General features: G+C 40.6%; 2 protein-coding genes across 4 annotated transcripts in view; one reads left to right on the top strand and one right to left on the bottom strand.

Annotated features, from left to right (window-relative positions):
- atp6v0a1b (ATPase H+ transporting V0 subunit a1b) overlaps positions 1-18833 on the bottom strand; it is a 31409-nt gene extending 12576 nt beyond the window's left edge. The window contains exons 1-18 of one of the 3 annotated variants that reach the window (XM_086140336.1): positions 18756-18833; positions 17688-17825; positions 17447-17525; positions 16569-16666; positions 15695-15823; positions 15504-15586; positions 14660-14786; positions 14404-14486; positions 9471-9564; positions 7064-7276; positions 5836-5986; positions 5086-5225; positions 4773-4936; positions 4308-4398; positions 4088-4206; positions 2848-3064; positions 1962-2069; positions 1274-1474 (exon numbers count right to left, since the gene is read on the bottom strand). In XM_086140336.1, coding sequence (XP_085996462.1) covers positions 1274-1474; positions 1962-2069; positions 2848-3064; positions 4088-4206; positions 4308-4398; positions 4773-4936; positions 5086-5225; positions 5836-5986; positions 7064-7276; positions 9471-9564; positions 14404-14486; positions 14660-14786; positions 15504-15586; positions 15695-15823; positions 16569-16666; positions 17447-17525; positions 17688-17804 — 2214 coding nt within the window. In that variant the 5' untranslated portion in view covers positions 17805-17825; positions 18756-18833. Of the gene's footprint in view, positions 1-1273; positions 1475-1961; positions 2070-2847; positions 3065-4087; positions 4207-4307; positions 4399-4772; positions 4937-5085; positions 5226-5835; positions 5987-7063; positions 7277-9470; positions 9565-14403; positions 14487-14659; positions 14787-15503; positions 15587-15694; positions 15824-16568; positions 16667-17446; positions 17526-17687; positions 17829-18755 lie in introns of all 3 variants that reach the window. The other 2 variants (XM_086140337.1, XM_086140335.1) reach the window with 2 other exon arrangements.
- Positions 18834-23519: 4686 nt separating this feature from the next.
- cavin1b (caveolae associated protein 1b) overlaps positions 23520-25598 on the top strand; it is a 23668-nt gene continuing 21589 nt past the window's right edge. The window contains exon 1 of the mRNA XM_086140700.1: positions 23520-24337. Coding sequence (XP_085996826.1) covers positions 23816-24337 — 522 coding nt within the window. The 5' untranslated portion in view covers positions 23520-23815. The remainder of the gene's footprint in view (positions 24338-25598) is intronic.

The following is a 25598-nucleotide window of genomic DNA, read 5'->3' on the forward strand; positions in this document are numbered from 1 at the left end:
TGTAAACCACCTCAATGTTTGTGTTTCTGAAATGGAAAATCCTACTGTTATCTGATTCATTCCAGTCCTCCTCCCCAATACCTTGCTCTCTGCCAGCTGTTAGACCCCCATCTCCTGTTACTACCCCTGAGACATGACTACATGGTGTTGACACACACTGTTTCAAAATCAGTATTATCACAGGTTTAAACAATGAGGTGATTCAGACTAACTTAACACTAATATTCTCTTAAAAACCAGAATATTAAATTTAAATTTCCTTCAGACACAATAAAGCATAACTCTTGAGATGTCTCTATAATTACATACTTGAATCTTGAAAACATGGAAAGTAATAATTCCTAAAGCAGTACCTGTTGAGATTCTGGAAATTCTGGTCAAAAATATGCTGCTCTTCACTTACTATTACTACAAGTCCAGTATTTTAAATAGTAATAGCCCATTGCCTGAAACCACCAGGGATACCCAGTGAATGTTCCATGGGCATTCTCATACAAGCATCCATCCCCCCTTGCCAGTGAAACAGTAAAACAAAAGTTCAATGAAGCCATCGAGGCTTGTTCAACGTTTAAACCTGTTAAAAAAAAAATCGACCAGGAACAGTATTCACTGAAAGGTAACATTTCCGGGCAGATGTTTACCAGATAAAGTAGCATTTGTTTAATAACAATTGATTAAAATGTCAGCTAAACATATTCAGGCATTTCAAGCAGCAGGACTTAAAATGAGCACATACCAAGGTCCAAATATGAGTTTATATTGGAAAGAACCAGATTACATCACTGAGACTATCGTGATCCATCGTGACGTGAGTGATTCAGTCAATCAAACCAAACCAGCTCACTATGCTTGTGTGCTACCTTTCTTTAAGCTAATGTATGAATGGCATGATGTTAGAAATGGAGTGATACCTGGTTATCATGAAGGGAACAGCACATAGACTGTCTTGTCTAATGTTTTTTGACCCTGCAACAGGTATTCTTCTGTTCATCCACACAGAATTTCACTGTACAGGGAGACATGTTCCCTACACTGCATATCAAGATTTGCATAAAAATCATGAATTTAAAATGGCTGCCAGATTAAATTGACAAGCAAGACTAAAAAATAAATAAACTGCATTTTGATTTTTCTTTCCAAATGCACAGATAATAAAGGTTATAGTCCAAACCAAAACTCAACAGTTTTACCATTATACTATGAAAAATATTTCAATAAAGATTGCAGGAAGAGATCTTACTGTGACCCAGCAAATCATGCTGATGTGTCTCACCTCATCTCCCTCCTCTGAGTGCTGAGAGAGCTGGTCGTGGTCCATGATGCCAGCCTCGTCTTCCGTGGGCCCGTTGCCCACCCGCACTCCTCCAAACTTCTGCGTGCCCTGTTGGGTGAGTCCGGTGCATGATGAGGACACACCTGTTTGCTCTAAAGACTGCTCTAGATTCTCAGCAGGGGTTTCTTCCCTCTTCTGTGACTAGATACAAAAGCCACAAGAGCTGTGTCTAGCTTAAAGCAAGCCTTGGGTTGTATGCTTTCTAATTAATTGATTCAATTCTTAAAATATGTATATAAACATATGGCACAGATTGTAAAAGATAATTATCTCACTGGTTGAGTTAAGTCTCAGAATCAGACATCAATTTATTCATTAAACTACTTAACCAACTGAGATTTAACACAATCAGTAAGAGTACTGGAAAGTTATGCAGTTATGAAATGTCATAAATTATTCTTTTGTACGAGTGTCCTCAGAAAATATTTCTGACTACTCTTCAATAATTTCTTGCATTGTTTTCCAAGGCAGGCTTTAAGCAGATTTCATGGCAACACAACCAAACAAACAATTCAATGCACATTGAAATGAATGGCAGAACAGGAATAAGAGAAAAAATTATATATTAGGAAAACAATTATACATCAAGGGCTGTGGTAAGGTTTTAGATGGGCTCAGAGCGACATACCAGGTGCTTTTTCCACAAGTGCTGACGCCGAAGCACCATAGTTTTCACAATCAGCATACAGGGTACACATGCAAGGGCAATCAGCACCAACAAAACCTGGATCCCCATCTACGGATTCAAACAGAGAGGTTAAGAGGGTGTTGGTGACTTATTATAATAAATAAGAGAGGTCGTGTCCTTGAAAAGTTGCCCTAATTATCGCTGTTAGTGCGGTGATATCTAAATATATAAACCTCTTGAAACAACTACGACCTAATTTCTATGTTTGTCACTATTTGCAGACTAACATGTACATGTTATAACCAATCCAGAAGGAGAAAAGTGAACTAAGGGCACAAAATATATATACAAAGTTTTTGTATGTTTATGTTCTTTTTGAAGTCTATCATGGATGAAAGTGCTTGAAAAGACTAGCTTCATTCTTTTTTTTTGGTAGACTATTTTGACCAGATTAAACTTTAATGGTGTCCAGTGCTATACCTAAAAATACACTATTTCTCGTGAAAACATGACCAGAGGTCATCCTTGCTCTCAGAAATTATAACAATGGATTATGCTTGTATATAAAACATATCAATTATACTATGTTCATTACTTTTGCAGGGCCTCCATGATTCTCCTCTTTGGCTATGTGGAGTAGTTTGCTAGAATACTATGAGCCCAAAGACTACTACTATGAGCCCAAAGACTACTACTGTTTCACACCTGCAATCAAAAGCTCCTAATGTTTTTTTCTTTTTTCCCAAATTGTTGTTGTTTTGTGACCATCTACTTAGCTATGTGGTGTTCTCATAAAAGCAAAATTCTGCTCAGTCTCCAAAGAAGTCTGAGTGGACAGGATCAGAAAACTGGGAGAGGCAGAGGGACAGGTTGAGGGATGTAGCACCTGTCCCCTGTAGAGGGGCTTGTTGGTAGGATCATTGTAGTTGAAGAGGCACATATTGATGAAGTGGATGAGCAGGCTAGGAGCATCCTTGGAGGTATAGGCATCATAGGCTGTCCACTTGTAGAAGACCAACAGGACGAGGTAACCAAAAAGGCTGGACATGAAGACAATCTCCGGGATGAAACCCAGGAAGATATTTAAGGGCTTTTTGAAGTATCTGCAGCAGAAAACATTCATTCAGTTTAAAGAAACAAACTAAAAAACAAAGAAACAAACCAAAAAAAATCACAGGCACCTAAACCTTTCATCTTTATTTTCTTGATCTTTAAAAGGAAAAGGACTGTAGCAAGGACCCCCAAAGTCATCTGTATACTAGATTTGGACTTGGCATCGTTATTTTTTTTTAATGACATAAAACTTTCAAACTGCATGTGAGTTTGTCATCAGAGTAGCAATTTATTTTGACAATCTTTTTAGCAGAAAGTAAGAAAACTGAAAGTCAGAGGGAAATTCTAGGGGCTTTAATGGAGTCGCTATGCACTCCCATCATCTCAATCATTAAGTATAAGACGGTAACGACAGCTGTTTAAGATCAGTCTTTTCCTTGTCTTGGGCTTACGATTAACGTGTTAGATATTAGTATAAGTCTTTCAGTCTTTACCCCTTTACCCCGTAACACAATCAATAAGCAATTGATGATCTCTAACAAAACCGTAAAAAGGAAACTATAGTAGAAAAACAATCACCAGAGCAGTGTTGGTGACAGACATTGTATTTGTTTGTGGCGTGGATGAATGGAAAATGCAAAGGATGTTCCAATCAGTATGGAGCGTCCAGAAAGAGGAACGGACAGTGGAGCTGCGGGCAGAACAGCCCAGCTTGTACAATGTCAACTGTCCAATGTATCACGACCAAGCGAACGAGGAAAAGTTATAGAACCGGAATAGCAGAGGCTGTGCAAATAGCCAGGGAAAACATTACATGGTAGGAAAAATTGCTGAAAGAATCTAGATTCATAGTCTTTGTGAAATCTGAGTCTGAGACTAGGCTGTGACTAAAAACTCTGAAAACTTATCTTTTGACATGAACAGGTCTGAACTGATAATTTTCCATGAGTCTCTTCCATATCTTTTTAGTGTTCTGATGTATGGTTAGCATATGTTGTTTTTTCTGTTCATACAGAAAAATGTCACCTATACTCAGCACTGACACAGTATCAGTCATTGAGAAATACACTTACAAGTGGTTGAAAAGACTGAGAGACACTCCAAACAGCATATGTATGACTCCCAGAATGACGGACATCTTCATCTTGAATGAGTTAAGAAAGGTCAGCTTATTGGTGGCAACATTCCAGATCTGCAGACGGAAAATCCAAAGCACTCTGTTATATAAAACCATAATAAGTTGAATATTATCAGCCATCAGTTTTCTCCTCAAAAACATAAATTGGGCTGTACCGGGTCAATTCCCAGAGGATAGGGCCCGCTGAACACACCAGGAATTGCTGGGTCTAACTGGAGCACTGCATTCCCAACTAGTGTGTTAAACCTTGAACACATCAGCAGGCATTTAATAGTTATATTGGAAAAAGAAGATTACCTATTTGCCAATGTTTAAACCAAAAAATATTTTGCTCAGTCAAGGGTCTTCTTCAGTTCTAGCCTTGTGGATAAAAAAACAAAATGTCTTCTAGAAATTAACCAAAATGAGATTTATTAACATCTCGACCAAGAGAATCTTCCCTAACATGATCACAGTAATTTTGCGATTCATTGTGTAGAATTTTGGTGAAGCAAATAAGACACTATGAAGTTGCTTACGTGAATGTTTTTAAACTCAATGAAAATAACAATAGCTTAATCTAATGCAAGCATGCCTAAAATGGTGGTTGTGGGAGATTTAAGATGTGACCAAACACTTACGTCCAGTTAGCTCCTTTGTTAACAAACATGGGTCGGACGCTCCAACCAGACCCAAACATGTTGAGTGACTTGGAGAAGCAATCATTATAAATTATGCCAGTATACATAGAGAAAACGCCCATCAGAAGAATGATGTAACGACCAGCAAATACCATGTTGAACATCTGTAGAGACATATACACACAGAGAAAACTAAAACTCCTGCTTTTGAACAAGTTGGTCTAATGATAGCACATTTGTCAACTTACAACATTATAGTTCTATAGTGACTGGGGGGGGGGGGGGGGGGGGGGTTATTACAAAGTAATTGCACCTCATTTTCACTCTTTTGAGAGAGAAGACGACTCTCTCGGATGACCAAATAGAGGGCGGCACACGTCATCAACAGGCCATGACCCATGTCGCCGAACATCACAGCGAAAAGGAAGGGGAAGGTGATGATTGTGTATGGAGCTGCAGTAGATAGCACATGTTAAATAACACTTTTCAAGATTCGGTGTCATCCCCTATCATGCTCATAACTCTGGATTCGTATTTTGTAATATTCTCTGCTAACATTTGATTTCAGCAATCCTTGCAATAATTATTCAATTGGGGAAGGCACTGTACTTTCAAATGGTACAATGTACCAAAAACACATTCCTTTCCTTCAATTGAATTACTTTTAATCTTCAGGTATTTATAAAAAGGGAACAAAGAGGTCAGTGTAAATAAGTGCATATATAGAATAAAGTTATTTTTTGCCTTTTATTTGTGCATTATCACTGAGTATAAAACTTATAAAAACTACCAACTTTTCAAAATCAAGTCACATTTCAAATCAATCAAAAAATCAATTTTGCATGTTTCCAAAATATTAGATTCATTTATCATTCAATTTATCACAATTGTTTGATAACAGCAGTAAAATTATTTGTTCATAAATATTTTCATGTACAACTCTATTCTGAGTGATTTTCGACTATAGCTCAAAACATGCTTGTATTTCCAAGTGAAATTAATAATCTAAAGTTAATCATTCAGAAATAGTGATAAGAAATCCTTAAATTTACGGAAGCAGAACCTGGATTAATTTCCCTGTAGTTGCCAATGCCATAGGCATCAACAATGTTCTGGAAGCCTGAGGTGAACTTGTTGGTCTTATTGAAGGTGGGAGGTGTCTGTTTGGTCTGCATCCTGTTGAGGATGGATGGTACTGTGGAGCCACTCCTCTCCTGTCAGAAACACTCATTATTATTTATCTCCTGCCAGTTTCAATGACAGAATCCAAACAATCACACAACTTGGAAAAATCATCATATTTCAAACTATTTCCAATTTTTTAAACCCCGATGCTCTTGCAAGCTTGCTATATTTAAGTTCTAACCCAGGGGTGGGCAAACTACGGCCCGCGAGCCACATCTGACCCGCTGGTCTTTTTTTATCCAGCCCGCCAAAGATTGGTACAGAATTCATACTTGATGTGAATGATTGAATGATTGGATCAATGAATGTGGGAGCTCAAACAGGAGATTATTTCATTTTTGGAGCGACTAGAGAATTTCCTGAGCTGAATGACACAGATTGGCTTTGTGATTTAGCCTTTACTGTGGACATACTGACACACATGAATGAGCTGGACATGAAGCTACAAGGGATAACTGGTTTGTGCATGAAATGCATGCAAACGTCAACTTCAAAATCAGCTTAAAAACCAAGCTGGTTTTATTTTTAAAGCACATGTCTGATGAGTCTGATATGTACTGTTAACTAATGCGTTTTTTTATATGTATTGTATCTTGTGCTGAGCCAAAAATTCAATATACAGTCCATCGATTCTTCGCTTGATTAATTGATTAGCCTATAACATTACAAAAAATGATGCAAAGTGTGAATTTACAATTCCAAATCTCAAAGATGAGCTTGTCAAAAGTACATTACCCAAAGGTATTCAATAACTCTCAAACTCATAATGATAACTATAATAACCACAATAATAAACTTGTCCTTTATGTGTGATTAATATTTAATTATCAAAATACTTGGGGAATCACTGGAAAATTTGACAGACAAATTCAATGAGAATCAATTATTGAATCAATGATAGTGAAGTGTCATGATGTTTAAAACACAAAATGTTGCATTTGAAAACTCAAGTCTAAACCAAAGTGCACATTTTAAAAAAAAGTAAAAGTATTGAGTAGTACTTTTTTAAAAAGCAGTGACTGATAGTTTGCTTACCCCTAAAGGCCCCAATTGGACATCAAAACCAAGAGTCAGGAAAATACATTTTATAAGTCAAAATAACTCACCGTTCCTCTGCGTAGGGCAAACTGGATGGAGTCCAGGTCTGAGACAGGACACCACACCTCAGCAATCAGACACTTCTGTGTGACGTCAATGTTGCATAGGTTGAGCGTGTGATAGATGGCCTTCATCTTCCTCACCTTGATGAACCACACACGCATCGTTTTTGAGGCAGCCTGCAGCACTCGTTGGCGGTGGTCCTCAGTCTGGTTTAGAACCTGAAGTGGCAAGAAGATCACAGATGTTGACATAATGTCTGATGTACTGTATAATTCTGCCATACACACACATACACACATACACACACACACACACATACACACACACACACACGCACGCACAGAAGAATTGTTAATTTGGAAGAATGAGACAAACCTGCTTAGTATTGCATCTCACTGTAACCATAAACAATAGGGAGAACAAGTATTTGATACACTGCAGATTTTTCAGCTTTTCCCACATGCAAAGCATGTAGAGGGCACATTTTTATCATAGGTATTCAGGTCAGCTTCAGGTCTGAGGACTGGCTAGGCCACTCCAGGACCTTGAGATGCTTCTTAGAGAGCCAATTCTTAGTTGCCATGGCTGTGTTCTCGGGCCGTTGTCATGCTGGAAGATCCAGCCACAACCCATCTTCAGGGGTCTTACTGAGGGAAGGAGGTCCTTGGTCAAGATCTTGCGATAAATTACCCCATCCACCCTTCCCTCAATACGCTGCGGCCTTCCTGTCCATTTTGCAGAAAATCATCACCAAAGAATGAGGTTTCGAACTCCATGTTTCATAGTTAGGATGGTGTTCTTGAGGTTGTACTCATCCTACTTGTTTGTCCAAACACAGCGAGTGGTGTTGTCTACGCAGACCACATGACCTTCTATTCTTCCTCTGGATCATCCAGATGGTCATTGGCAAACTTCAGGCGAGCCTGGACATGTGCTGGCTTGAGCAAGGGGACCTTGCATGCGCTGCAAGATTTTAATCCTTGATGGCATAGTGTGTTACTAATAGTTTTCTTTTAGACTGTGGTCCAAGCTCTCTCCAGATCATTGACCAGGACCAGCTGTGTAGTTCAGGGTTGATCCCTCACCTTACTCATGATCACTGATGCCTCGCGATGTGAGATCTTGCATGGAGACCGAGACCAAGGGAGATTGACTGTCATCTTGAACTTCTTCCATTTTCTAATAATTGTGCCAAGAGTTATTGCCTTCTCACCAAGCTGCCTGCATATTGTCCTGTAGCCCATCCCAGCCAATTCAACAATTTTATGCCTAATGTCCTTACAGAGCTCTCTGGTCTTGGCCATTGTGGAGAGCTTGGAGTTTGTTTGATTGAGTGTGTGGACAGGTGTTTTTTATACAAGTACCAGGTTCAAACTGCCTGCAGTTACCAGCAGTTAATACAGGTAATGAGTGAAGAACAGGAGGGCTTCTTAAAGAAAAAATAATAGGTCTGTGAGAGCCGCTGGTTGGTCAAAATAGGTCATGCAATAAATGAAATTAAGTACTTAAAAATTATATAATGTGTTTTTCTGGATTTTTGTTTTAGATTCCGTCGCTCACAATTAAATACCTATGATAAAAAATTACAGACCTCTACATGCTTTGCAAATGGGAAAAGCTGAAAAATCTCACACACACACACACACACACACACACACACACACACACACACACACACACACATACAACACACACACAATGTGTGTTTGTTTATAAATAAACTGTTGTAGTGGTCCTAAATCAACAACAGCAGGGTGATTGCATTACATAAAAAACTGAAAGAAATTCACTCCAATTTCAATGTATAATAAGTGTATAATAAAATTTGATCTGAATTGTTTTCACTTTCAAATGTTAATCACAGATGCTCATACTGACATAATTCATTTGCCTGTCTGAGCTCACTAATGTTGGTGTCCAGAATGTACAGCAATACAATGATCTGTGTAATGTCTAATAACTGTTGCAGAGCACAGATACATATTGTATGTGGCTTGTAGACTCAGACTGGAGCAGACTGCTGAAGCAGAACGTTTTTTTTCCAGGCTTAATAAGGCCAAATGTTGGACAACCAAAACCGACAGGACAAAGGACTTGCACAAATAAGTCAGCGAAAAGGAATGACCTGTCTACGTTAGAAAAGCTTTTGTAATTTGGTTCTATATAAATTGAATATGGGAGGGGCTAGACGTCAGATATCCTGTTGCAAAAAATGCCTAATTAATGTGTTGTTTTGAAGCTGACAGGTTTCTTTCTTTTTTTTGGAAACACAAAGACTAGAAAAATCCCTTTGAAAAAGAGCTACCCTGTAAAATACCCTGTCTGCTTTACAATAATAAGGCAACTTCATGTCTCTTATTTTTATTTTAAAAATTTGGCAAGTGTAAAATTATCACAAGATAGGAAAGTTACCATTTGGAGGTCATCAATCCTGCTGTTGACTCCAGCCAGCATCTCCTTCCTCTCACAGGGGGTCTCTGGACAGGGGTAGAGAGAAGCGCGAAACCTGGAAATATACACCAACCAAGTTTTGTCAACAGAAAATTTCCTCTTCTGCTTCATCTCCTTTTGGCTGTTCCCTTCAGGAGTTGTCACAGCTAATTATCTGCCACCATCTAACCCTATCTTCTGCAGCTCTTTGTCTCAGATGACACAATCCTTCCTCTTACTCACTACATATGCTTTGAACATTCTGTTCAAAGAAGAAGCTGTAAAAGGCTTCTGAAGACATCCAATATCCAGAAACCAAGAGAATCCCATATAATCCAGTGTTATACCAATAACAGACAATTAACAATCCCATTTGCTGCCATTTGCTGGAGTTTTTTTTTTTTTTTTTTTTTTTTTTAAGAAAAAAAGCCCTTTATACCCTAAATGTATGACAAACACTTGCACAGTTGGCATCCAAACAATTACAATTCCAAACATTTAGCTGCTATGTTGTCTGCAACTGAAGGTATATCTGTATCACTAAGCAAGCAAATACTGACAGATACAGCATAGACAGGGATGTCTGTGGACGTTCTCAGTAATTCAGGTCATGGTGAATTAGCTTTTCGTAGCAACTGGACTTGAATTCTTACTTGAAAACGTCATCCTTCATCCGGTGAAATGTCTTCAACTACAGAAATTCAAGTCCAGTTGCCATCTTCTTCTCCTCCTCCTATCGACTTTTCCCTTCAGGGGTCGCCACAACGAATCAACCTTCTCCATCTAACCCTTTTCTCTGTATACTCCTCTCTCACACAAACTACCTTCATATCCTTTCTCACTACGTCCATAAATCTTCTCTTTAGTCTTCCTCCAGACCTCCTGCCTGGGAGATCCAATTCCAGCATCCGTCTACCAATATATTCACTATCCCCCCTCTGTACATGACCGAACCATCTCAGTCTGACTTCTCTGACCATCTCTCCAAAACGTCTAACATGTGCTGTTCCTCTGATAGACTCATTCCCGATCCCTTCCATCATGGTTAATCCCAAAGAGAACCATAGCATCTTCATCTCTGCAACCTCTAGCTCTGCCTCCTGTCTCTTCGCCATTGTAACTGTCTCTAGTCCATACAGCATCTCTGGTCTCACCACTATCTTGTACACCTTTCCTTTCATTCTGGCCGATAGTCTTCTATCACAGAGAAGACTTCTTCTATCGGCATTCCTATCCTGGATACCAAATCTGCCCATCACTTCTTCATCCCCTCTATTGCCTTCACCGACATGTCCATTGAAGTCTGCACCAATGACCACTCTCTCATTTCTGGGAATATTCTGCATCACTTCATCTAACTCATTCCAGAACTTCTCCTTCTCTTCAGATTCACATCCCACCTGCGGCGCATAGCCACTAACAACATTGAGCATCACACCTTCGATTTCCAGTTTTTGCCTTTTTTTTCCTCGGTTTGATAGTAAGGAGGGTGAGAGTGACCTATACAGGTTGGCGAAACAGAGAGATAAACATGGAAAGGATGTATAACACGTCCGGGTGATTTAGGACAGAGAGGGAAATGTATTGACAGATGCTAGAAGAGTGATGGGAAGATGGAAAGAGTACTTTGAAGAGCTGATGAATTTGGAAAATGAAAGAGAGGCAAGGGTAGAAGAGGTGACTATTGTAGACCACAAAGTAGCACAAATTAGTAAAAGTGAAGTAAGGAAGGCATTGAAGAGGATGAAGAGTGGAAAAGCAGTTGGTCCTGATGATATACCTGTGGAGGTGTGGAAGTGTCTAGGAGAGGCAGCGGTAGATTTTCTGACAAGATTATTCAACAGGATCTTAGAGAGTGAGAAGATGCCTGAAGAATGGAGACAAAGTGTGATGGTGCCTATTTTCAAGAATAAAGGGGATGTGCAGAATTGTGGCAACTATAGAGGGATAAAGTTGATGAGCCATACAATGAAATTATGGGAAGGAGTAGTGGAAACTAGACTGAGAGCAGAAGTCAGCACTTGTGAACAGCAGTATGGCTTCATGCCTAGGAAGAGTACTACAAATGCAGTGTTTGCGTTGAGAATGCTAATAGAAAAGTACAGAGAAGGCCAGAGGGAGCTGCATTGTGTTTTTGTAGACCTAGAAAAAGCATATGACAGGGTGCCAAGAGAGGAGCTCTGGTATTGTATGAGAAAGTCTGGAGTGGCAGAGAAGTATGTTAGACTGGTGCAGGACATGTATGCTAGCTGTGAGACACTGGTACGGTGTGCTGTAGGGGTAACAGAGAAGTTCAAGGTGGAGGTGGGACTCCACCAGGGATCAGCTTTGAGCCCCTTCTTGTTGGTGATGGACAGGCTGACAGATGAGGTTAGACAGGAATCTCCATGGACCATGATGTGTGCAGGTGACATTGTGATCTGTAGTGAGAGCAGAAAACAGGTAGAGAAAAATCTAGAGAGGTGGAGGTATGCTCTGGAAAGAAGAGGAATGAAAGTTAGTTGCAGCAGAACAGAATATATGTGTGTGAATGAGAGGAACTCAGGTGGAACAGTGAGGCTACAGGGAGTGGAGATCAAGAAGCTGGAGGATTTCAAGTACTTAGTGTCAACAGTCCAGAGCAACGGAGAGTGTGGAAAAGAGGTGAAGAGATGGGTCCAAGCAGGTTGGAATGGGTGGAGAAAAGTGTCAGGGGTACTATGTGATAGAAGACTTTCAGCCAGAATAAAAGGAAAGGTGTATAAGACAGTGGTGAGACCAGCGATGATGTGTGGACTAGAAACTGTTACAATGACCAAAAGACAGCAGGCAGAACTAGAGGTTGCAGAGAGGATGTTGAGGTTCTCTTTGGGAGTGACCAGGATGGATAGCATCAGGAATGAGTCTATCAGAGGAACAGCACATGTTAGATGTTTTTGAGAGCAGGTCAGAGAAGCCAGACTGAGATGGTTTGGTCATGTACAGAGGAGGGATAGAGAATAAATTGGTAGAAGGATGCTGGAATTGGAGCTGCCAGGCAGGAGGTCTCGAGGAAGACCAAAGAGAAGATTTATGGACGTAGTGAGAAAGGATATGAAGGTAGTTGGTGTGAGAGAGGAGGATACAGAGAATAGGGTTAGATGGAGAAAGTTGACTCGCTGTGGCGACCCCTGACGGGAAAAGCCGAAAGAAGAAGAAGAAGAAAAAAGTTCTCTGCTCTCACTACAGATCACAATGTCCTCTGCAAACATCATGGCCCGTGGAGATTCCTGTCTAACCTCATCTGTCAGCCTGTCACCACTGCAAACAAGAAGGGGCTAAGAGCTGATCCCTGGTGGAGTCCCACCTCCACCTTGAACTTCTGTTACCCCTACAGCACACCGTACCACTGTCTCACAGCTAGCATACATGCCCTGCACCAGTCTAACTTAATTCTTGGCCACTCCAGATTTCCTCATACAGTACCAAAGTTCCTCTCGTCACCCTGCCATATGCTTTTTCTAGATCTACAAAAACACAATGCAGATCCCTTTGACCTTCTGTGTACTTCTTAGCATTCTCAAAGCAAATACTGCATCTGTAGTACTCTTTCTAGGCATGAAGCCATACTGCTGTTCACAAATGCTGACTTCTGCTCTCAGTCTAGTTTCTATTGCCTGCACCAACATGCCCATTGAAGTCTGCACCAATTACCACTCTCATCTCTGGGGATACTCTGCATCACTTCATCTTGCTCATTCCAGAACTTCTCCTTATCCTCAAACTCACATCCCACCTGTGGTGCATAGCCACTAATACCATTGAGCATCACACCTTCAATTTCCAGTTTCAGACTCATAAGTCTGACATTCTTTTCGTCTCCAAATATTCCGAACAAAGTCCTTCAGGACAACTCCTTCTCAGTTTCTCTCCTTGTCAGTACCATTATAGTATAAGTTAAAGCTTGCTCCTAAGCTTCTACCCTTACTACCTTTCCACCTGGTCTCCAGAACAAACAGTATATCCACCTTCCTTCTCTGCATCATGTCGACCAACTCTCTACCTTTTCCTGTCAGTTCTTATATTCAAAGCCCTTACTCTCAGTCCCAGACTCTTGCCTTTCCTCTACCGAACACGCCTTCCTCCTCTCCTTCTTGACAAGATTTTGACAAGAATATAAACAGTGATGTAATGATGATGCTCTCTAACTCTCAGAACCACACTTTGTCTTAGATTCATAGTTAAACAACATACTAAGCCTATGCTTGACTCACAGGTAAGCATTTACTATTTTAATTACTGCATAATAACTACAATGTGTGTCATATTATTGCACTCAAGGATAAGTCTGTCATGTGACACTCAAACAGAGGAGCGTTGAAAATCATAATTCTGAAAGAAATTTTAATTTACTCTTGCAGAAGCATTTTCCTTTAGTCTGGGATAGACATTTAGAATGAAAAGCTTCTAATCTTTAATGACCATTGAATTATAATTTGCAATTTTTACCACTATCAAGATGATAGAGACAAACCAAAACAACTTATTGTCAGACATGAATACTATGCTGACAGATGTGCTGCAATAATTGGCCACTGCTTTCAAGGTAAGAATGCAAAATCATGACTCAAAGTCAACAGCAAATTGTTGTAGCACAGCTGGTATTGCACAATTGTCATTTTTTTTTCAGATTTAAGAGGAGTATTATAGTCAGTGTTGATATTGTCACTATGCAGATTGTACGGATACATTAAGTTCATTAATATGTAGGTTGATCCCCATTGTTTGGGCAGACTAAGACCATGCATGGCAAGTACACTGAAGTCCATCAGACTGTAACAAGTGTCACTTTTGTGTTTCAATTTAGGTACAGAGCAGACAAAAATATGACATTTTTCCATTGCTCCAACTCTCTAATTTTCAGTATACTTTAGGCATCCTTATGTAGGACACTCACCCCTCACAGATCTTTCTCACTCTGTTCTTCAGCTGATCTCCTTGGAAAAAGATGATGAAGACAGACTTGTCAACTTTGTCTCCCTGTTGAACAGATGAAAAAGCTCTTACACTCTCACTAAACATTTGCATTTTTCTTTCCTTGTATATTAGTGGTTTTGTTAAGGATACAAAGGTTTTATCAAGAAGATACACCAATTTTTATACTGTGTTGTACAAATTATTGAACTCTGTGATGCTGAATTATTGATGCTGACTGTGGTAGGGTCCTCCAGAGGGTCCTCGATCTCCGCCTTCCGAAGAAACACGTTACCCCGGCAAACCCTCCACAACATCCTCTCAAAGGTTGGAATCCTCTCCCTACTAATAACACCAGCCACAAACCTGCATATAGAAAATCACTGTGACTACGTGGCAAAAATATTTTTACACTTTGACTTTAACTCATTTATATAATGTGTGAACGGAAAAGAGCACATCAGTCTTTTCTCATTATCTGGTGACTCCACAAGCTCTGAAAATTTTTCCCTTTTAAAGTTATTGTGTATTGATAATTAGGCGTTGATTTTTTTCATTTGTGATTTGAGCCCACATAAGCAATGCCTGTTTTAGGTCCTATAGTAACAATCCTATTCGTGTCTCCATTATATATTTATATAATGTTTGCTCAGTCAGAGACATCATTAATTTGCTATTAGACATATTGGGTATGTTTTAGAAACAATGCAAAGGCTTCTGGAATTAACTCTGTGATGGAGTCATTAGTGGGATATTGGTTCTTTCAGTCTTATATGCACATCTTTTGTCAGCCTATTTTAAACTTCCTTTTGTATATGGTACGATTCAAATATTTAACACAAATAATTCAACCGCAATCTATCTGTGTTCTTATCAGGCTTGAAAAAGGTTTTTGGACGAATTGATGAATCCTGAGATGACTGGATCACATCATTTCACAGTAAACTGGTATCAAAATGTATTGATATGATATTTATGACTGATGTGTGATATAATTCTTCAATAAAATGAATCATGATTAATTTGAATCGTTCAGTAAAACTAGACATTGTTTGAGAAAATAATCCAAGGGTCATTATTCACCCCAATCGAAGGGGAGCCCCACGTCCCCCCTCATTGCCCTCCATCAGAGCTGATGACTCCTCCAGCAGGTTGGGGTCCTCCATCTGTAAAACAAATAATCTATCACAAAGAATCATATTGCTTTGGGTCACAGTATAACTGATTCCCATCAGATGATGATGCAGAGCTGCTCTGTGTGAGGGGGAACATACCTCATCAAAGAACTGCTGTGTCCGGCGGAGGATGTGTTTGAGCTCTGTCAGCTCCAGAAAGTTCTTCTTTAGTGCTTCCTGGTTGGTGTTTATCTCCTTTAACTCATTCTCCAGCTTCTCAAAGGTTGCCTGCCGTCACAAAGCACATTCTCTTACTGATCTGGTTTCTATCTGAAAGCACACTGGCAGTCATCCAACTGGTTTAATGTTTTCCAGTATAATTTCATCAAGTACAACACAGAGGAGGAAACAGTGCTTGTGTTGGTAATAACTTGAAAGAAATACCATTATATTCAGAAATTCTGTTTTCATTATTAATAATTATAACCTTGTAGTTTAATGTCAGTTTTATTTTGGAAATGCAGGTGTATCGGGCATTCAGGTTTTTCTCAAGCAGACCTATTTAAACTGAAAGGGGTCTAAATATTTAATTTTAATACATTTAATTTCTTTTGAATATTCAGGTAATTACACTTGAGTTTGTTGCCAAATTGTAGCAGAAATTTTGTATTTAACATATTGAGTTTTTCTCTACCTGAACTCTGTCAACATATCTTGTTTTTTTTACTCTAGGCCTCTTTGCCGTAATATGAAAAACTGCCAGAATTTGCAGTGAAATCATGACTAGAAAGTCTAGTATAGTTAACTATACTAATATTAATCAACAAAACCAAAGGCAAAATTTTGACAATCTTCAATTGTACTAAATGATGCTTTAGCATGGTATCATTGATCTTGTGATTTGGGATCAGAGCAATGAAAGCTTCGCCTTACCTATTGATATGCAGCATAAATATTTCTGTAATTGTTTATACAAATCAATTAAATTGAAAAGTTATGCCATTTCACAGCATAGTGTCTGATACCAAATTACCTCCAGATCAATCATGTCCCTTGGAAAAGGTACTTCTGGATTTTCCCCAGTATCAACAGTTGGAATGTTGGCTTTCTTAATCTCCTTCTCCACAAACCCTGTTCAGCAAGGAGAGGAATGTGATGGAGTAGAGTTCATAAGGATTTACTGTCCAGCAATAGAAGAAACCAAAACATACACAGCTAATATAACCTCCGTAGACCTTTATGCTCCCAACCTTGCCGGTTGTGTTTTAATACCAAGTGAACAGTATAAACCACATACTTAAGGCTTTGGTGTCTTGTAAGTCAAATGGGACAATATGAAATGCACACGTAAGACCTTATCAATTATTTCTCTCTATTACCTCAAAAGACCAAAGTAAACTAAACGGAGTGTTTTACCAGAGATTTTCTCAAAATCCCTCAGTGCGTTAAAGAAACATAGCATATTATATTATCAACATCTCCCAAATCATTTTAGGTAACATTGGTTGAGCTGAATAAGAAAAGTGACTCCAATTGTATGGGTGAAAAGCAACTTCCACAAAGAAAATAAAATGTTTTTTTCCAAGGTCACATTTCACATTTACATTTAATCTGTTCAATTTTGAATTCCTTCAAGGTATAGCTTGGAATTTCACATTCTGGAGTCATTTTACTTTGGCCTGTTAACACTTAAAAGTCTGTCCTTGGGATCATTTGCAAATCTTTAAAAAAAAGGGCCTTACAATGCATTACTGTCACATCTTTCAGACAATTATAAATAAGACTTCAAATTCAATCAAATGTTTAAAACTTTCAGCACGCATTTTCCATCTATCATAATCATATGACTAACAGATTATTATGGCAGAACCCAATTGGAATCCCTGTTACTTTTGTTTCTATGAGACTTACTGAGTTTTCTGTCCATTTCTTCACACCTTCTCACTTCATTCACAAACTTGCGCTGGAACACATTTACATCTGGATTAAGCTGCAAGTGAGAGACAAAAAAAAAATCTATTAAAACACTTAGAAATACTCAGCACATTACTTCCTGAATTACTAAAACAATTGCAGTCATGGCAGACAACAGACACCAAATGTGCTCACTTGATTTTCAATTCCATCAGTCTGGAAATCAAGAACTACTCACATCTCGAAACTGAACCATTCCCAGTTCTCCCAATTCACTGACGCAGCAATAAGCTGCCTCTGATTGAAGAAAAAGCTGGGCGAGGGTCATCTCCTCACTTCTAAACAGCTCCCCCATGATGACCAACAAGCTGAATTTCTGCTGCCAGGACAGAAAAACATTTATAATACAATAAAAAAAATAAAAAATACATGGACAGCGAATCAACCTTCTCCATCTAACCCTATTCTCTGTATCCTCCTCTCTCACACCAACTACCTTCATATCCTCTCTCACTGGGTCCATAAATCTTCTTTATACTATACATTTAAATATTTCATTATAGTACAGGGGCTATCATACGTTTCAGTCTTGATTGGCAAAAGAAATGTTCCAGAAACTAAAGTTCCCTGAGTCCCCTGATTTTGAACAAATGTGTCTCAAATTCAATCGACAAATAAAAATGTGAATTCAAGTAAATCAAAGGCATAGCATTGGTATTGGGGGCAGTTAATCTGTGTGTGTGTGTTGTGCCATTGGTATTTGCCCCCTGTGGACAAAGGTTTTTTTTAATTAAATATCGCTACCCTCGAAGACAGACTTTTTGCCTTACTCAACTCCTTAATCAACATATGACATAGTTTTTTGTGGTTAGTGAAAATTTTTAAGAAGGCGATGATATTTAAATGAGGCATTTGCATGAAAAGCTATAGCAGATAGGTTAGCTTGAAAGCAGCTCTGCCCTTCACTGAAGGACGCCATGATGCTGCTGAATCCGGGCCTCCATCTCTGAGCATCTGTCACCTGTTCCAAAAAACCCGCTGTGCTCCCCCCCACCCGAATTTTCCATCTGGCTTCAACCAATCTACGTAGATGCTTAGCTACTTTACATTTTTATTCAGTCGTCATCCATGCTAGTTGCGTAAAACTATTTGCGAATGGTCGTGAGACCGTTATTTCAGCGTAGACGCTGAAATGTCTGGATACAATTCATAAAAATTCATGATCCCACGCATTATGAATTTGAAACCACCCCATGAATAATGGGGTGTTCACCCCATGTTCACCATGTCAAAAGAATTAAAATACCTGCTTCTTTATTTGCCCAACGTTGCTCTGCTCTCCGGTCTGGTCGGGATGCTGGATGCTGTGGTACAAGAAGCTGCGTCGGCGTCAAGTGAGACGTAGTCCAGCGGAAATTGTAGGACAACTAGGATATCAAAATAAATGGCGACATCGTTTATTGGAATAACGCCTAACTGATTTTGATTGATGACTGATTTTTTTGGTCACAAAATAACAACACCGAAGCGTTTTTAAAAAGGCTATATTGTTGACACAGAATTTGCTGGCTCATCGTGAAGTAAAAATCGCCACTCTTGTTGGCAGACTAGCTTTATTTTGAAAATTTGAAACTGCCAAGTGAAAGTCCTGCCTTGGTTAATCAGACGATACCGAGGGTATAGTTTGTTGAAATGTTTGTAGATAGTGTATATTTAGTTGACTTAACATGAATTTTACTGAGTTTTCTCTTTTGTTAGACGGAGCTGCTGCGATATTTATTTTCTGACTTCAAGTATATCGATCATGACAAACAGTGCACGTTATTAAAACTTAAATGGTTGAAGAAACAAAACAATCACAGCAATGTTTTCTTTATTATCTTTCTGCAAATACTTTTGAAAGCATAAATACTCAAGAGGGAGAGATGGAAATAGGTGAACAGTGTAAGATTAGTCTTTACTGCCACAACAGTAGTTAAGACCTTTGAGTTAAAGATGTACACATTGATCTAGTCCATTTGCTCACTGATGTAAAACTAACAACCTGGAAAATAAATTGAACATTTATCATTTCATCCACCCTATTTGCAATATGGCACAGTTAGTGAGCACAGAAGATTCCATGTAAAAAGTATATGGGAACAATGATTTTTTTTATTGTTCTGGGGGACAACTTTGTCCTGGGACACATTGAAGTAGGGTAGTTGCGCAGGCTAGGAGGAGACAAACCGCAGTGGGACTGATTCATCTAGGGGGCAATTTCTTCATGATAGACTCAAAGGGGAGTTGCCAGATGAGAGCCAAACCTTCTGCCCAGGTGAATAGCCAGGAGCAGGAATCTACCTCCAGCCAGCAAAGCAGCGGTACTTTTTAGAGGTGTGTTGTAGTGTGGCCTGGGCAGCGGACATGACAGCAGACTGAAATGACAGCGATCTTTCAACTGTGAGGAAGAGTGGCGGCTGGTAGCCCAGGGAGACCCAAAAAGGGGACAGACCTGTGGAAGCGGAGATTTGTGAACTGTGAGCATACTTGACCCAGGGAAAGAACCGCTCCATTCAGAAGGGTTGAGGGCGCGAGTCATCTGAGGGTGGCCTCAAGTTCCTGATTCATCCTCTCCGTCTGACTGCAGATAGAAACCTGAGGCAAGAAAGACTTTGGCGTTGAGTGCGAGACAGAACTGTTTCCACACCAGGGAGGTGAAATGAGTTCCATGGTCAGACAGAATCTCTTTGGGGATGCCATGGAGATAGAAGACATGTTTGACTAGAAATTGAGTGGTCTGAAAAGCTGAGGGGAAAAAGGTGACATGTCTTGTAGAAACGGTCTATGATTGAGAGAATGGGGGTCATACCTTTTGAGGGGGAGGGAAGCGCAAAATTCGACCAAGGTCTCGTAGGAATGGTTAAGGGTTGAAGGAGTCCAGAGGGTGGCTGATGAGAGGATTTGTGGCAAGCGCAAACAGGACAGGTGATGATGTAATCTTTAACGTCCTTGTGGATGGACGGCCACCTGTAGCGGCAATTTATGAGAGCAATGTTTTGGCTGATACCGGGATATGCAGAGAATTTGGAAGAATGGGCTCAGTGAATGAGACGAGAGCAGACTGAGGCGGGAAAGTATTTTCTGCCTGGCGGACCAGTGCCGGGGTATGGTTCCGTTTGATGCGCCTGGTTGCTGACATCGTCAAAGTCCCAGGAAAGAGCCAACGGAATTGGAGCAATTAGGTGGCAGGATGGAGCTGGGCTGAGGTCATGTCGGTGTCGTCTACAGAGAACTGTCGGGAAAGGGCGCCTGGCTTTATGTTTTGGACACCTGGGCAAAAAGAGATTAGGGTAAATTTGGGAGGGGGCAATGGGATTGACGAGAGTTAAGACGTTTGGCCGACTGTGGATAGGTTCTTATCATCTGTCCAGACTAGCACAGGATGCTCGGTGCCCTCCAAAGCAAGTTTGATGGCTAGGAGTTCCCAGTTCCCACATCTCAATTCCTTTCAGCAGGGGACAACCTGCATGGAGAAAAAGGAACAAGAGTGAAGTTCCGCCCCATCAGAGTCTGTGCACTGTAACAGGACTGCAGGGACCCATTTCAGAGACATTAACATCAAGAGGAAATTGTTTGGGTCGGACTGGATGAGGCCCAGTGTTTGGGAGAACCTCTTCTTCAGATCCAGGAAAGCTGAGTTGGTTTCAGGGGACCATGAGAAGGTGGTCTTTGTGGAATTCATCTTTCTCGCTCTTGATGAAGAGATGATTCTCTAAGAGTCGTTGGAGACCCAGGTGGACATGTTTCTGGTGGTCAACAAGGGTCTGAGTAAATAATGATCCAGGTAAACAATAAAAACAAAAAAATGTTCAAAAAGTCACGGAGTACATAGTGTTTGAAACATAGCTGGGGAATTGCAAAGGCCAAAGGGCATGACTAAGTACTCCGTGCTCAATAGGGGTCTTGAAGGCTGTCTGAACAAGATGGAATCTGAACAAGGTGGTAGACATTGCAGAGGTCGAACTTTGAGAAAATGGCAGCTCCTTGAGCAGGTTCAAAGGCTGAAGACAGGAGAGGTAGAGAATTTTTTCTTGACAGCAATCTGGTTAAGTCCTTCAATCAACGCAAGGTCAGAGTGAGCAGTTCTTGCGGATGAAAAAGCCTGCCCCCAGGGGAGATGAATGGCAAAGGATACCTGCCAAGTGTGACTTCTAGATGTACTTCTCCATGGCCTCCCTTTCAGGAAGGGAAATAGAGCCGACTGGAGGGTAGTGGTACCCCAGGGAAGATTGATTGCAAAATCATAGGGACGATGGGGTGGTAGAGAAAAGGCCTTGTGTTTAAAGACTTTGCTGAACTCGTGGTATTCTTTGGGGATGAAGGACAAATCAACTAGGTCAGTACCCTCAGGGCTAGCAGGAGACAGACTTTGAAGGACAGAACTCTGTAGGCAGTCAGAAAGGCAGCTAAAGGACCAGGACTTAATCCTAGGTTCTGACCAGTTAATATGTCGATTGTAGCGTTGCGACCGACAAACCCAAGGACAGTGGATGAGTGTGGTGTGGGGAAGACGGATACTTGTTCACGGTGGTTTCCGGAAATTAAGAGTAAGGGCTTGGTCTTGTAGGTGATTTGAGGCAGGGCTCTATTGTTCAGGGCAGTGACAGAGGTATGGTTTGAATGTTAGACGGTTAGGGTTAGGGGCGTGGTTGATCAGATTCTGCTTGCAACCAGAGTCAGCATGCAGTAAGGCCAAGAATGTTGCTGTTATACAGTAGCAGGGAGCATGAGTTGAGGTACTGGTTTGAGATGGTTTGCCAGCCTTCCTGCATGTTCTGGCAAACCCTCTCTTGGCCGGATGGGACAGGCCGCTACAAAATGACCAGAGGATCTGCAGTAGAGGCATTGGTTCGATTGTATTTAGGGTCAGGCCAGTGTGACCGACCCCACATTGATTCTGTATCTAGAGTGGTGGACCTGTGTCTTGGATGGAGGAAGAGCTGAAAGATGGGTGGTTAATACTGCGCATGACCGGTCGTCTCTCTCCCTCAGACAATTATCAGGGCAGATCTCAAAGGTCAGTTCATCCAAGGGAGCCAATTCATCCTTCAAGGAGGAATTGAGGAACAACCTGGATCCAGCACAGCTGGCTATTCGTGAATAAACCCCTTACTTCCTCTGTGTGTCTTTACATTTGGGTCAAACACACCCTCAAAAACTATGACAAAACACTCTGGCCCCAAAGGGCTGGGAACCGGCTCTTTTTAAGCTTGGCCTTATGAGACCTGATGAGCCGCAGGTTTGCACTGCACCCCTACTGAAATCCATTCTCTCACTCAATCGGGCTCACTGGGTAAGAACTGAGGTGAAAGGAGCTGCACACAGACACATAACCTCAGATCCCAACAGTCTCTTGACAATGATGGTAAAGTCGTGTGCCTGGCTTCCAGCGCTAATATATCTATAAATTAAGACATTACATTACATTACATTACATTACATTACAGTCATTTAGCAGACGCTTTTATCCAAAGTGACTTACAAAAATCGCTTCGTATATATCAGGAATATAACATGAGACAGCACTGTGAGATAGAGCACAAGAGCATTTCTTTTTTCCAAATCACTTCACTCATTGTTGTGGTTTTAACTGTAACACATTCTATTACATAATGTGCATATTTGAGCTTTGAAAAATGACCACAACATCAGAGTTATGAAAATATGACTTCATTTACGTCTTGTCTCAGGTTCCTATTTTCCACCCTGTTGTTTTTTACCTATAGTTAGCCCTGTCCGACCACTACTGAGAAGGGGAAAATTACTAGAGGCAAGAAACAATCCTGCTTGACATTCCTATTTCTGCTGCGCCTGAGCTTGTGTACATTTAGATCCTCTCAGCTCTGCTCCAACCATTCCAGCCATGCTGCTGGGACAAGGCTTGACGGAGGGGATGTGTTTGTGAATCCCTGAGGGGCAGAACCAGCAGTGGTAGGTGGAGTCTCATGACTGCATGGGTTTAGGAAGGAGATAGGGGAGGGGTTTGAAGTGACTGGGAGAGTCAAGTGGAAAAAACTGAGTGGCCGCAGAGAGAGAAACCAGTGTCGGCTGGAGCTCAACTTGAAGTTTTCCCTGCTTGGTGTGGCATTCACATCCTGATGTGGTAGCATCCAGCTTTGCTTGTCTTTTGCAGCATACTGGCCAGAATCCAAGGAACTAAAACAGAAAGAGAGAGTGCATGCATGTTTGTGAGAAGTACGAACCTTTGCAAGTAGGAGAGAGAGAGAGCTGAGAACGGAATATAGAGCAAAGAAGGTTATAAACCAAGATCTTGAAGAAGCACGAAAGAAGTCTTTTTCACTGACACACAATTTGAAAGAAGCCATGGAAGCAATGGAGCCATCCAGTGCTCAGCTTGAGCCACAAACCCTTACTGAGATCTCAGATGATGAGGTAAACCTACCGCCCTCAGATGATGAAGATGATGCCCTTGCTGCAGTAAAGAAAGAGCTGTCCACAATGGGCACAGAGGAGGATGCAGTTGAGGACAAAGATGATGTGGTGAAGATGGACCAGCAGGTGAATGGAGTGATGGTGCTGTCTTTGCTGGACAAGATCATTGGGGCGGTAGACCAGATCCAGCACACCCAAAGTGGCTTAGAGGCCAGGCAGCAGGAGATGGAGCGCTCAGTGACAAGCATCCAAGGTGAGCTGACAAAGCTGGCCAAGAGCCACAACACCACGTCCAACAGCGTTAACAAGATGATGGAGAAGGTGCGCAAAGTGAGTGTCAATGTGAAGACTGTGCGGGCCAACCTGGAGAAGCAAGGAGGGCAGATCAAGAAGTTGGAAACCAACGAGGCTGAGCTGCTTAAGAGACGCAATTTTAAAGTCATGATCTATCAGGTGGGTGTGTATATTCGTGTGTCGAATATCTGTGGTGTGTGGGATGGGTGTGGCCCTCTGGTGAATCGCATGAAATTAGCTACTGTCACACCGCTCTTAAAAAAATACTTAATCTAATGATTCACTGGTTGTTTATAATAAGTCAAATTAGAATGTGTTGGTCTGGCATTGGATGTACTTCATCATGTTCAGGTGAGCAGTATCAAAAGTACTGGTTGACTCCTGAAGCATTCCTGTTAAGGGTTAAATAACAGGTACAACTATACGTAATGATTCAGTAGCCAGACATGAGATGAGACGAGATGAGATGAGAACAACTTTGTTAATCCAGAAGGAAATTGTTGTGCCAGAGTTTCAAGTAAAAAAAAAAAAAAAACTGTAATAGATGATAGGAGAAAGGAGGAAGAATAAGAAATATATGAAATATGAATTGTCTTAAATGTTAGCAGTAACTACAAAGATTGAAGATCTTAATAATGATAAATAACATTTAAGAATCTCTGAAGGAGCCTCTTACTTCTTCAAACATTGTAGTGTATTTATGTGGTATGTTCATCTCATCATTAATTTCTACCACCTACCTGTGATTTGTGCACAATAATCTTCTAGAGAGCCTGTGCTTCATGGAAGCCTGTTTTCCCTCAAGGCATACCGTTCAAACAGGATACCAAGCCAGTTATTAGTATCAAATATGAATCTGCAAATAGAAACCATACTTGAATTTACAGAAAACTATAATAAGACACACCAATAAGGTTTTTCTATATGTTAGTGTAAAACATAAACAGATGTATACTGAATATAGTATCGGGGATAAAACCCAAAATAAAATTTTATTGGTCTGTTTGTTACATATAGAGGGTGGAGACACTTCCAGAAACTTAACTATCAGAAAGCACAGCTTTCACTCGTTTTCCAGTACAACACCTTTAGAGTACAGCAGGACAAATAAATCGGTGGATTCACAGAATGCTGTTTCGATGCTGTATGAACTTTGCTTTGCTATTTCTTATTTAGTTCTATTTTTTTCTCATGCCATTATTTGAAATCCAGGGGCCATGATCATGTGTGTGATTGGTCCTGCCCCACCCCAAATCATTGGTTCAAGTGGTTCAATTCTCAGCATCATCTCCAGCTGGCCTCCAGATAGTTTCCTTCCATAGCACCCTACAGTACGTCCTACAGTATGTCAGACTGCAGGATACAAGCCTTCACATGTGAGATGGTTGTTCGAGTCATACGCAATAGAATCCTCATGGGA

The sequence above is a fragment of the Fistularia commersonii genome, chromosome 33, assembly GCF_037954325.1.
Source record: "Fistularia commersonii isolate RoL2024-O1a breed Wild chromosome 33, RoL_Fcom_v1.0, whole genome shotgun sequence".
Classification (NCBI taxonomy): Eukaryota; Metazoa; Chordata; class Actinopteri; order Syngnathiformes; family Fistulariidae; genus Fistularia; species Fistularia commersonii.